This window comes from Anser brachyrhynchus (assembly GCF_964034855.1).
Source record: "Anser brachyrhynchus genome assembly, chromosome: 2".
NCBI lineage: Eukaryota > Metazoa > Chordata > Aves > Anseriformes > Anatidae > Anser > Anser brachyrhynchus.
Window position 1 is genome coordinate 127,416,084 of NC_137695.1, and position 12,167 is coordinate 127,428,250.

The 12,167-nt window shown below is 35.6% G+C and overlaps 1 protein-coding gene across 4 annotated transcripts in view; it reads right to left on the bottom strand.

Annotated features, from left to right (window-relative positions):
- The window catches only part of TRPA1 (transient receptor potential cation channel subfamily A member 1), a 47,014-nt gene that overhangs the window by 19,679 nt on the left and 15,168 nt on the right, over positions 1-12,167 (bottom strand). For all 4 annotated transcript variants that reach the window (XM_080580735.1, XM_080580736.1, XM_080580734.1 and 1 more), the window contains 6 exons: positions 9,761-9,897; positions 7,125-7,173; positions 3,247-3,346; positions 2,079-2,179; positions 638-807; positions 386-550 (listed from right to left, as the gene is read on the bottom strand). In XM_080580735.1, the coding sequence (XP_080436861.1) occupies positions 386-550; positions 638-807; positions 2,079-2,179; positions 3,247-3,346; positions 7,125-7,173; positions 9,761-9,897 (722 nt within the window). The remainder of the gene's footprint in view (positions 1-385; positions 551-637; positions 808-2,078; positions 2,180-3,246; positions 3,347-7,124; positions 7,174-9,760; positions 9,898-12,167) is intronic.

The window sequence follows — 12,167 nt, forward strand, 5'->3', positions numbered from 1 at the left end:
GCAAACCACCAGTTCTGAGATCCCATACCCAAACCTATAAATGAACATGAAGGGAACATCAGTGAAGCTGACATGACTAATTTATTTCCAAAACAGTACTTTTTCCATTAAAAAATTCAATATTTTTCTCTCAGTTGGATTTGGAGAAACCTCAGTTTTGCCAGCACTAGTAGCCCTGGTTCTATGCATGAGGCAGGAGGGAGATACAATCAGCTTAGTTTTACAAATATTATATAAATTTACTTTATTTTATATACATGTATATATTTGTATATATTATTTATTACTATATATTGTATTTATATTGTATTAGCTTCCCAGTTACTGGACATAAAATGTATGGTGATGGTTCTTTACCTTAATGAACAGAAATCTGATCACTTACCAGAGGAAAAGGGCCCCTCTCTTCAGAAGAAACTGAACTACCTTCTCATGACCATTCTGGGCTGCCAAATGAAGGGGAGTCATTCCCTTCTTATCACCTTCATTCAAAAGTCTTGTGTCTTTCATATCTCTTATAAGTCGTTGACATGTATTGATGCGTCCATAGCTTTGAAAGATAAACATATAAATTAATGTCAAAGAAATATGGATGGGAAAATGGCATTGATTCCACAGCCTAGACTGTACTACTAACCTGGCAGCAAAGTGTAAGGGTGACTTCTTGTCCCTGCTCTTAGAATAAATGGAAACATTGAGGCTGAGTAAATTATTTACAGAGAGGGCCACACCTTGTCTGCATGCATAATGCAATGGAGTGCATCCTTCATTATCTTCATCCACTACAAGATTTTTAATATGTTCCATCTGTTACCCCCAAAAGAACAAAAGCACAGAATTACATTTATATCAGTGATGCTCCAGCTTTTAACAGTTCCTAACAATTGCATTAATATTTTTAAGGCAGTATCTAAAAACAAGAAATAAATAAGTGTAGTAACAATGAGCACTTAATATCTTCTGATTAGTGGGTCATCATTTTTAAAAAGAATTACTCTTCAGAGAACACAGCAACTTGCCAACCTGTGCCCTCACTGCAATCCATCCATAGAACAAGTTTAACACAGGAGATTCTTCTTTGCTGCCATTCAACCACAATACTCATTGATGTTAACAGAAGGCTTGTACAGAAAGCAAGGGTAGTCTATAGTCTTTATTCAGCAGCAAAACTTCTGGCTGTCAGGAACTACCAGCTCACTGTTTTGTGGTATAATTTGTTACCCCAATTTCTTTTTCCTCATCTTCATTTCCTTGTTTTTCTCTGTACCTTGTCTAACACTATCTTATGTATATCCTTTCTTAAAGAAACCAAGAATCAACTCCCTCAGCCTGCTCCACTCTTTGTCTGAATTACTAGTATGATCAATAATTAGAAAGTCAATGTAGACAAGCAAGAGTTATCACTCTTCTTTGAAGTTGATTCCTAACATTTGCTGAAAAGGGAGATTAAATCCATTCTGCACTACTAATCAAAGTTGTTTACAGAGTGCAGCCAACATCATAAGATCAGTTATACATGATTCATGTTTAAAAGGTTGTTTCTAGAATTTTGGAGGCTAACAACTTTAACTCTTTCAAGCAAGCTTGGGTTCTGTCAATATGAGTTCATCTCAGCATAGCCAAATACAAATCTGTATTTTAAATCATTTTTAAAAGGAAATCCAAGACTTCATTACAGTCCAGTCCACAGAAAATTCCTGAAGAATATAATGTAAGCTATTTAAGTCCTAGAGCTTGACTGAATAAGAGCATGTCCTCTAGTTTTACTGCATGCAAACTGGGAAAGTAGAAGTGAAAAGTTCTATATTTTATTGCCTACCTCTTGAGCTATTCAATCCCCCAACAGCAAAATAATTTATGGGATTATGTTATTCCTTTGCCTGGCAATAAGAAAACTGTATTATTGCTTTGAAAAGTTTTCATGAGAGATATGTACCTGTTCAAACTATTTTCTGTGACACTGGGCAACTTAAAAAACACCAGAAACTTTTACCAACATTCTGAAATAAAAAGGTAGTTGTTCTTCCTTCATGTTTTCTAGTAAGAGTAACATAGGCATAAATTGATGCTTACTGTACCTGCAGAAATTTCTCATTCAGATGCTGTAATCCTCCGGGCTGTAACACCGTCAAATGCAAGAAATTCCGACCAAGATGATCTTTTAAAGATACATTTGCTCCTAGATAAATATGGAAATAAATACCAGCAACTTCAAAACTGCTGGTCCCTGGCACTAACTGACTACGTTTAAGGCAAAGGAACAAATGTTGAAAATAAATCCATAAAATTACAAATATCATTTCAAGTCAACATTATATCATTTTACTTATGCTCCCCCCCCCCCCCCAAGTAGTGACACTCAGATTTATTCAGTGCATATGCATTTTGCAGTTCACTGAAGCACTAAGATTTATATGGGGCCCTTATATTCAGAGATACAGAGCACCCACAGATCAAGGGGTAATTTAAACATGCAGATGATCACCCTCTTCTCGTATGGGTTTTACAGTCCATTCCCACTGTAATCATACTGTCTTAACATTTCACTATTTTCAAAATTACAGCAATTTTATCTGGCAAAGCTATTTAAGTAATAATTCACAGAAATACTACATAAAGCAAGCAACAGGAAATGGGAGTTTTTGCCAGTTATGAAAAAAAAAGTGTCTTATTAAAGTTTTTGACCTTGATACAACTTTAAAACTTTTATTATAAGGTTTATTAACAGTTATGTTAACGTTAACAAGAAGAAATACACTAACAATTATTAGCTTGCGCCAAAGGTATAGCAATTGAAAAATATAGCTCAAACATTGTCAAGGTAACTGTGATTCTATAAAATCACAAGTAATATTTGAAATATGAGCTTTAACACTTAAAAATTGATTTCTAGTATGAAACACTATTTTTTGTAAGTGGCGTATTTATTCCACGGTTCTTATTACTTTGTGAACTGCTAAGGAATAGAGGGATGGAATGCCAGTGCCACCTCTGCCTTGAGAAACATGAAACGTAGCCCACATTTTTTTCTACGGCCTATCCATTCTGTATGAAAAAGGGTGAAATCATCAGTCTAATTCTGCCTTTACCTCCAGAAACACCAGCACAGATTAGCTGTTTAACTCAGATACGTCTGGACTGTATGCTGAAGTATTGCATTAAAATTGAGAGGAAAGTTGAATGTAGAGATTTCACACGTATGAACCTGCCCAAAAAAGTATATCATATGCACATATTCTCTTGTACCTTTTGAGAGCAGTAAATTCACAATTTTCCATGATGCACAGGAAGTGGCCAACAGAAGCGGGGATCGACCTTCTATGTCAACACTATCAATATTTGCTCCCTGCAATAAAGAATTTCAAGTTTATCATGAATAATGAATAAATATAATTTTAAAATTGTGTTACCCTTTAAAAGCATAGCAGAACTACAGGCATTCTTACACATGTTCCAGATAAGTAAATTCAATAAACATATTATGTATTTATATATATAAAAAAAGTTTTCAAACTACCAGCCACAACACAGTCATCTATCTATCTGTCTGTCTTTAGATGCCTACTTCTAAGTATGCTGCACTAACACCTCATAATCTTTTAATAGGATACCTTCCCATGCATATGAATACTTAAAATATATAATTCTAACTTGAAAATACTTAAAACTCTGGAAAAATACAAAAATTGCATCCCTTTTGATTATGTTCTCTTACCTATCAAGCAATTAGCAGAACAAGAGCCTTTTGAACTACTGTGCTATACTAGATGAATACTAATCAAGAACTGATACATCCAGGAATATAAAGTTTGATCTGTATAGCTTGATCTACCTTCATTTTCTATTATTGATCATAAATTATGTAAGCCAAGTTAATTTTGATCCCAAAGTAACTGTATCAACAACAGACACATTTTTATTCTCCAAACTTAAGGTTTTAGATATGACCTTTTTCCTTGGGTGAAGCACAAGGACTGGAATGAGATATTCTAGCAAAAGCACAATGTTGATGTTATCTATTTTTGCACAAGGTGCATAATGGCAGGGAAGTGTGGTCACTATGGTGACCTATGGTCATATCAGTAAAATGTTATGAGCATAAACATATCTATCTAAAAAATCCTGCCAATAAGGGAGTATGGTGATACAAGTAAATGAAATAATGAGGTATATATTTTATAATGCTGTAGATACAGTTTTTCTAGGTATTGAGTTGCAAGTTAAATTGGATGGGGTGAACAAAGCATGCAAAAAAAAAATCTATTTCAGAAGTTATCCAAAGATCATTGAAAAAAAAAATCAATTGGAGTTTTTAAATTAACGTGAATAATCTTTGGGTCCAGTCCAAATTTGACAGAGTACTAATAATGATAATGATCAATATTTAATTTCTAGGATAGTAAAACCTGTAATATAGTAATAAGAAGCATGTAATAAATGCACTATGTTTACTTTATCAACAGAGAACAGGAAGCTTTCAATGTATGTTGATGAAATGTTTGAGAGTAACACATGCAGGACCTTTTCACCAGTCACCTTTCTACAAGGTCTGACAAACTCTAAAAAATGTTCTTATTGATCAAAGGAACAAACAGAGACCTGTTTATCCAAATGGCTCATTCATTTCAGTGAATACACAGACACCAACTTCCAGTCAATAACACTATCTTATAATCACCTTCACTCTGTTGTTCAGCTCTCAACAAAACAAGTTCAGCAGCATTCATCCTGTATTTATCATGATACGGAGTAACTTACATACTACCACATATGTTTACCATATTTACAATACAGATGAATTAACAACTTGTAAATTTAGCTTCTGAACTCCTTTTACTTTGGCATGTAAATTAGTATCTATTAATTAAAAAGAAATTAAGGTACATATAAATATTACATTTAAAACTGTGAATATCAATTAGTATTTACAGCAATTTAATATGTTCCATTTGGTGAAAATTAAGATAAAAAAAAGGGGAAAAGGGAAGTTCAAAAAAAAGCAAAAAAATGTGTAATAGCACTGCTCATTTACTTTGACTAAGCACATTTCAACAAAGTCTACGAAAAGAAACAATCTTTAAAGGAATTAAACTCAGGAAACAACAGACATCTCAATGCTCAATTGTACAGTGCACAGGCAATACACAGGCAAAAAAGCTAATGATCTAAATGAACTTTCTGATTCTCATGTCTTAATTTTTTTTTATAATTGTGTACATAACTTGCAAATACAATCATGCCACGTGCATGCACTGACCAGATACTGTGCACCTAATTGTCATATGTGACAACGGTCATTTTGACATTGCTGTTAAAGTCACTGTGCTTAAAATGTTTAATTTGTAAAGCAATTTATATGTGCCAATTTTGTAAAGCTATAAAGTTTGTAACGTTTAAATGTTAAAACACTGACGTAGGTTTCTGTCTTTCCCTTTTGCTAAGGCTGCAGTGAGTCTTCAGCTATTCCAAACCAGGTCACTGAAACACGGTCTTTTACTCATTGCCATGGTTTGTAGAAGCCAAATGCAAAATAACAAAAGACTGTGGAAGAAATATCTACAGATTTGGATTCTGATTTTTGCATAGCATACTGACCTACAACTTCCAAAATAAAACTGGCATTTAAATGAAAACAGTATACATTGTGTGTCTGGACAATTTTGTTTAGTATAGATAATCTTATCCTTTCTACCTACAAGAGCTACATTTAACACTTAGTTTACAATGATTTTTATTTTCAAACACAAAAATTACCAAAAATAATATAAAGAAAGTAAGCAATGTAAGTCAATTTGCAACAAATGTGGATATTTAATGCATAACATGTATAAACTTTGTTCTTTATTAAAACCAGAAAGCCATTCTGACCTGGAATGTGGTATTCGTTTTGAGCAGTAAAAATCACTCCACCTTTTCTTTTTTATTCTCATGTATAAAACAGCATAGAAGATACTTAGTGATCTCACCAGGAGTTCAATCAGCAGGTAACACAGGTTGCATGTGCTGCACCCTACTAATCTTGAGTAGAATATTTTGATCCATTCCCAGAAAGACAAATGAAAACAATCCTACAGCTTCTACATGGTTATATTCTATACGGAAAGCCAAACAAACCCTCAGCATGTATTCTATAAAAGAGGCCAAAATAGTCAAAATGACACAAGGAATTTAACTTTGTTTTCAGCAAATGTGTGTTCTTAGCAGTGTGAAAGATTTTCCCTCTAATACCTTGTGCACACAAACCGCCACATGTGAAAACATGTGCCTGTATTTCTCAGGTAATAATCTCTGTAGACAGGTTGTTTTGTCAGCCAGGTTTCAGCAGTCAAACCTCACCATTTCACATCTGGATTGAAAATAAGCACAACATCTATTTCTAACTAAATCAAACCCCTTTAAGAGAATCTTGGGAAAAGCAAAACTATATGCAGAAGAGAATTGCTCTTAATGTAATTACCAAGAAATGAAGTAAAAAATTCTTAGCAGTCATAAAATGGGAAAGTCTACTGACTTCTGAAAGTTTCCTCAGCAAACAGAGTGTGGCATATCATGGTTTTATAAGCCTTAGCTTAATTTGTATTAATGGACACTTGGAGCACTGCCAGCAGCATCCCCAGTTACTTTTTTTCCTCTTTCTCCCCTGAAGTTACTCTGTGAAGAAATATAACCAAGCTACTCAGAGTAAAAGGCATTTCTAGATCATGCACAAGCTTTGATACATGGCTTTGTGATCCCAGAAGAATGATATGTGCATATATTAGACAAGGATTTCTTTCTGAAGAAATCGGATTAAATTTAATGCATGTTCAGCTTTTATTTTGTATTTCATATCATAAAAGTGAAGATGCCTGAACCAGTCTGTCGTATCTGGTAAAAGATGTTTATGAAACTTTTCTAAGTAAGCAAAATGGAAATTAAAATGCAAGCTTTCATTCTCTGTAACTGTGGATTACTATTACAGAGCCTTAACTACCACTGTACTTTAATGTCAAGTATGTCTTATGAAGTATATATATATATATAAAACCTATAGCTAAGAAAACATTCTCCTTTATGAATTTCTCTATGCAGACCTGTAGTAACAGATAGTAATAATCTCTATAAACATATCATTAAATATTTACCATCGAAATCAAATATTCTGCCAGTTCATAATGATCAAACAAGGCCGTCCTGTGGAGAAAAAAATGCAAAATTAGAGTAACATTAGAATGGCGCATGAATTTTCAAACTGTTAGTAGCTCTATTTTCTAATATTTTCAAATATACATATATATTTTTAATAAAGAGACAGAAATACCCTTACTACATTATATTTTAAAAAGGTATTTCCTTTTTTTGCCATGGGGTTTCATTTTTTAACAGTTCAATTAATGCCCTGAAAACTCACTATGCGAAACAAACACCTCATTGGTAGATGAACGGGCATTTTGCTACTGATTTTTAACAGAAATAGCTTAATTTCATAAGCCAGATCTTTCTCTATACCACACAAGGTCAAAATATAATTCCATCAGCTTTGGATTTGAATCACTACATGCAGATCTAGAACATGAAATTCATTCCATCCATCTGATCCTCAAAGTTTTTGCTATATATTTAGTTTAAAAATGCTGGAGTAGTGGTTAAAATTGTAATGGCTCAGCTAAAATGTATTCTGACTATGGCAGGCAAGTCTACTTGAAAAAATAAGAAAAAAAAAAAAAAGGTTATACAAAACCCGACATAAATGGTGGTTACATTACAAAAATATATTAGAGTTGCCTATATGCATGAAACATTCTCGGGTTTTATTCTATGAGAAGACACTGAATTATGTGTTAGTTAAAAAAAAAAAAACAAAACAAGCAGAGAGTATAGAACAGTTAATACACACATTCTATATGCTTTCAGAAGTCAGACCTCTGTGAAATATTTTTACTCTGTGGGCAACACAGAGGGACGATTCCAAAGCTGTGTATCTCAAAGATAACACTTCCCTTAACATTGTAAGAGCTAATAACACAGGGTGTACTATAGATAGAACCAATTACCCAAAAGACATATTTGAAAATATGTATCATGGTTCCAAATAAGTCGACATGCCTCCATTATCTATAGCAGAACTCAAGCCAGGCACAAATACTGAGTGCTTCACACACATCCAAAACAAATTCCAAGGTGCCCAAACACAGAGTGAAGTTTTATAAAAATATGTAGATGGAAAATGACAGTAGAAATGTGAATGGATCACATCCAGCCTATGCTTTATGTATCCTTCACTTCTCAAAAAGTTAATGCTCTAATTCAGTTTATTTATATTCAGAGAGATTTGGGTGAGTTTCTACTTTCGAATGATTCTTGATACTGTATTTTTCCCCTCTTTCACAGACACAGGGAGCAAAAAAGTGTCATTCTTTTTGGTCCAAAGGTTTTTCCAGGACAATCACTTCCATGGATATGAGACGCAGTTATGTATTAAGTAGTACGGCTCTATTGGGTCTGCACAATTTTCTTTGGCATGCTGTCATCACTTTGTCTTCAGTAACGTTCTATTACAGTTACATTTCCAAATGTACTCAAGCCTTATCTTAACTTTACAACACGCACCCCTTTTAATTTCTTCAATTATCTTGGAATCATTTTACTTTATACCATGTTCCAAAGACCAATCATCTCTACTATCATGCTTCCTCATGAGGGGAGTGGAGGGGCAGGCACTGAGCTCTGATCTCTGGGGACAGTGACAGGACCCAAGGGAATGGCATGGAGCTGGGACAGGGGAGGGTCAGGGAAAGGTTAGGGAAAGGTTCTTCACTGAGAGGGTGGTTGGGCACTGGGATGGGCTCCCCAAGGACATGGTCATGGCACTGGACCTCCTGGAGTTCAAGAGACATTTGGACAATGCTCTCAGACACATGGTCTGATTTTTGGGTAGTCCTGTTGCCAGGAGTTGGACTTGATGATCCTTGTGGGTCCTTTCTAACTCAGGACATTCTGTAAGTCTATGATCCTACTGCTTCCAACTTTCTACCAATTCATATTGTAAAACTCATCATAGAATAACACTGTAAAATTATCACGCTTTACTTAAATACAGTGCAACTGCAAAAATGTGCAGATGGAGAAATATATTATCTTCCACAGAGCTGGTAGCCATCACATTTAAATATGTGCCTTTCTGCTGAAGATGACTGAGGAAAATCTTCCACAGTTTGGTGCTCTGGTTTAAAATAGACTGGGAAAGACTGTAAGTCTAGAAGGTTATTATGTACCAAAACACCATCTACAACTTTGCAATCATAGGGAAGTGTACCAACATCTACTTGTACTTGAGCGGGTATAAAATATTTCTTTTTGGAAAAAAAAAAAAGTTTTTATTTTTTTAAACTGTTGACATTCTTTTACACTTATTTTCTGGAGGACATAAGCCATACTAGATGAGGACACTTGTTCCACAACTTCAGAAGCTGTTAACAAATCCATAGACTTGTTCACTTCCTTATTCTTCACTGGAGTGAATTTTCAGTACAAACTGTTAGCAACCATTCCTTGACATGGTACCAAGGTAACTAGACCACACTGTTTTGATTTTGGTATCAGCTCCAAAATCTTTAAAATTCTGACCAAATTGCAGACACTTTCATATAGTACTAAAACCATCTCTTATCCCATAGAGTTCCAACACATGTGGAAGGGTGTTCCCAAGTCTACTTTATAATGTGTTACTGGATGCTGTAAGAATATCATGCCAGTGAAGTGTGGCAGAGCAGTCTCCTACCTGTGAAGCAATGTTTCCTTATTCCCATCAACAGCATCAATAATGGATTCTTCACCAGCATAGGATGACATCATTAACTTCACAATCTCAGTTGCTCCTTGAGTGGCAGCAAAATGAAGTGCCGTACATTTTTCATTCTATAAATAGGAAAGTAAAAAAACATTTAAAGCCAATCTAGCCCCCATCCTACTAAACAGGATTCATAATTCCTAAATGCCTGAATTCCTATGCATCTGAAGAAACTTTAGTCTTTAACTAAAATAGTGGAATTCTAAAGAGATCTTAAAGACCGAAACCATTAGAGAGACAGTTTTAAAGGATCACTGCAGAACTCATCATTATTCTACGCCAAACCTTTACAATATACCATAACAAGTCTTAACAATTTTCTACTTGAATTAATAAACAAGCACACACGGCAGCCTTAAACAGAAAAGATGATGCAGAAGAAAAACACAGAAAACCATAGGCAGGACAGTACAAATGAATAAGCAAACAAAACTGCCTCCATAACATGTAATACAGAAAATGCATTTTTAAGAATATCTTTGACTTCTTTATCTTCCTTAGAAGTGCTTCTTAAATACAATTTTCTGCAGGTTTCATTAAAAACAACTTGGTCTAATAAGTTTTTAACTATTATAATCTAAACAGGCATAACAACTATTAAACAATAAATAAATGATTGGAACAAGATTTGACAAAACACAATCTCATTTAGCTACATGGGACAAATCAGCTTTGATATATGCCCGAGGGTTTTGTCTTTGTTCATTTCAGAACACGAAAATTTCATTAAATGTATTGGGATGGGCTTTTTCACAATGCCATGAACATTATCAAAATGGTTCTTACCCATCACAAAACCTGCAGCACGAACCATCTCATGAAAAAGCTGTGTGTTTGAAGAACCAAACAAATACAAGAAGGCTAAACTCTTATCTTTGCTCTCATGAGTTGGTTTCAGCTTTGCAAACAATTTGGTTAATGTCAGATACTTTTTCAACACGAAGCTGGGAGTAGGCCTTTACATCAACAGTATCACAGTGCAATCGTGGTATCACAAATTTGTGCTTGTTTACAAAAAAGACACTATAAAGGGTAGGGCAAGGTTAAGGATTAATAAAAGTGATGAGAAAGGGTCAGATCAAAGATCCCATTTCTGGCAAGGTGCCTAGTAAAGAGTTTGAAAAGAAAGCTGTACCACTGTGGTACTTCTCCAGAGTGCTCTCCCCTACTGCATCTGTGATTCAACAACATCCTAAGCCAGAGGGGATGTCACTGTAATCAGCAGTTACAGACAGATTTTATTCTCCTATGGATCTGTCCATTTTAAATCCATGCAAACTCTTCATATACCCAACATCCTATGTAACTTGTGTGAAGTAGCACACTGACATTTTGTTGCCCCTCTGATAAATGAGAAGGGAGAATTACTAACAACAGACATGGAGGAGGCTGAGGTACTCAACAAATTCTTTGTCTCAGCCTTCACTGCCACTCAGGCTTGCCATGTCTCTCGTTTCCCTGAACCCATAGATGAGGGCTGGGGGAGCAAAGTCCCTCCCACTGTAAGTGACGAGCAGATTCGAGACCACCTGATGAAACTGAACAAGTACAAGTCTATGATGCCACGCATCCCAGGGTCCTGAAGGAATCGGCTGATGTAGTTGCCAAGACTCTCTCCATCATATTTGAAAAGTTCTGGCAGTCAGATGAAGGCACTGGTGACTGGAAAAAGGGAAACATAACTCCCATTTTTAAAAAGAGTAAAAAGGAGGACCTGGGGAACTACAGACTAGTGAGCCTCAGCTCTGTGCCTAGCAAGATCAGGGAAAAGACCCTTCTGGAAGCAATGTCAAGACACATGTAAGACAAAGAGGAGACCTGAGACAGCCAGCATGGCTTCTGTAACGGCAAATCATGCCTGACCAATCTGGTGGCCTTCTATGATGGAGTAACTGCATTAGTCAAGAATGGAATTCCTATGGATGTCATCTACTTGGACTTCTGTAACATCTTTGACACAGTCCCACATGACATCCTGATCTCCAAATTAGACAGATATGGATCTGAAGGGTGGATTTGACCATTCAGTGGAAAAGGAATCGGCTTGAAAGCCACACCCAGAGAGTGGTGGTCAATGGATCTATGTCCAAGTGGAGGCTGGTGGTCAGTGGTGTCACTCAGGGGTCTGTCTTGGGACCAGTACTGTTTAATATCTTTATGAATGACATAGACAGTGGGATTGAGTGCACCCTCAGCAAGTTTGCAGATGACACCAAGCTGAGTAGTACAGTTGATACAATAGAAGGGATGGGATGACATACAAAGGGACCTGGACAAACTAGGAAAGTGGGCCCATGTGAACCTAATGAGGTTCAAGAAGTCTAAATGCAAGGTGCTG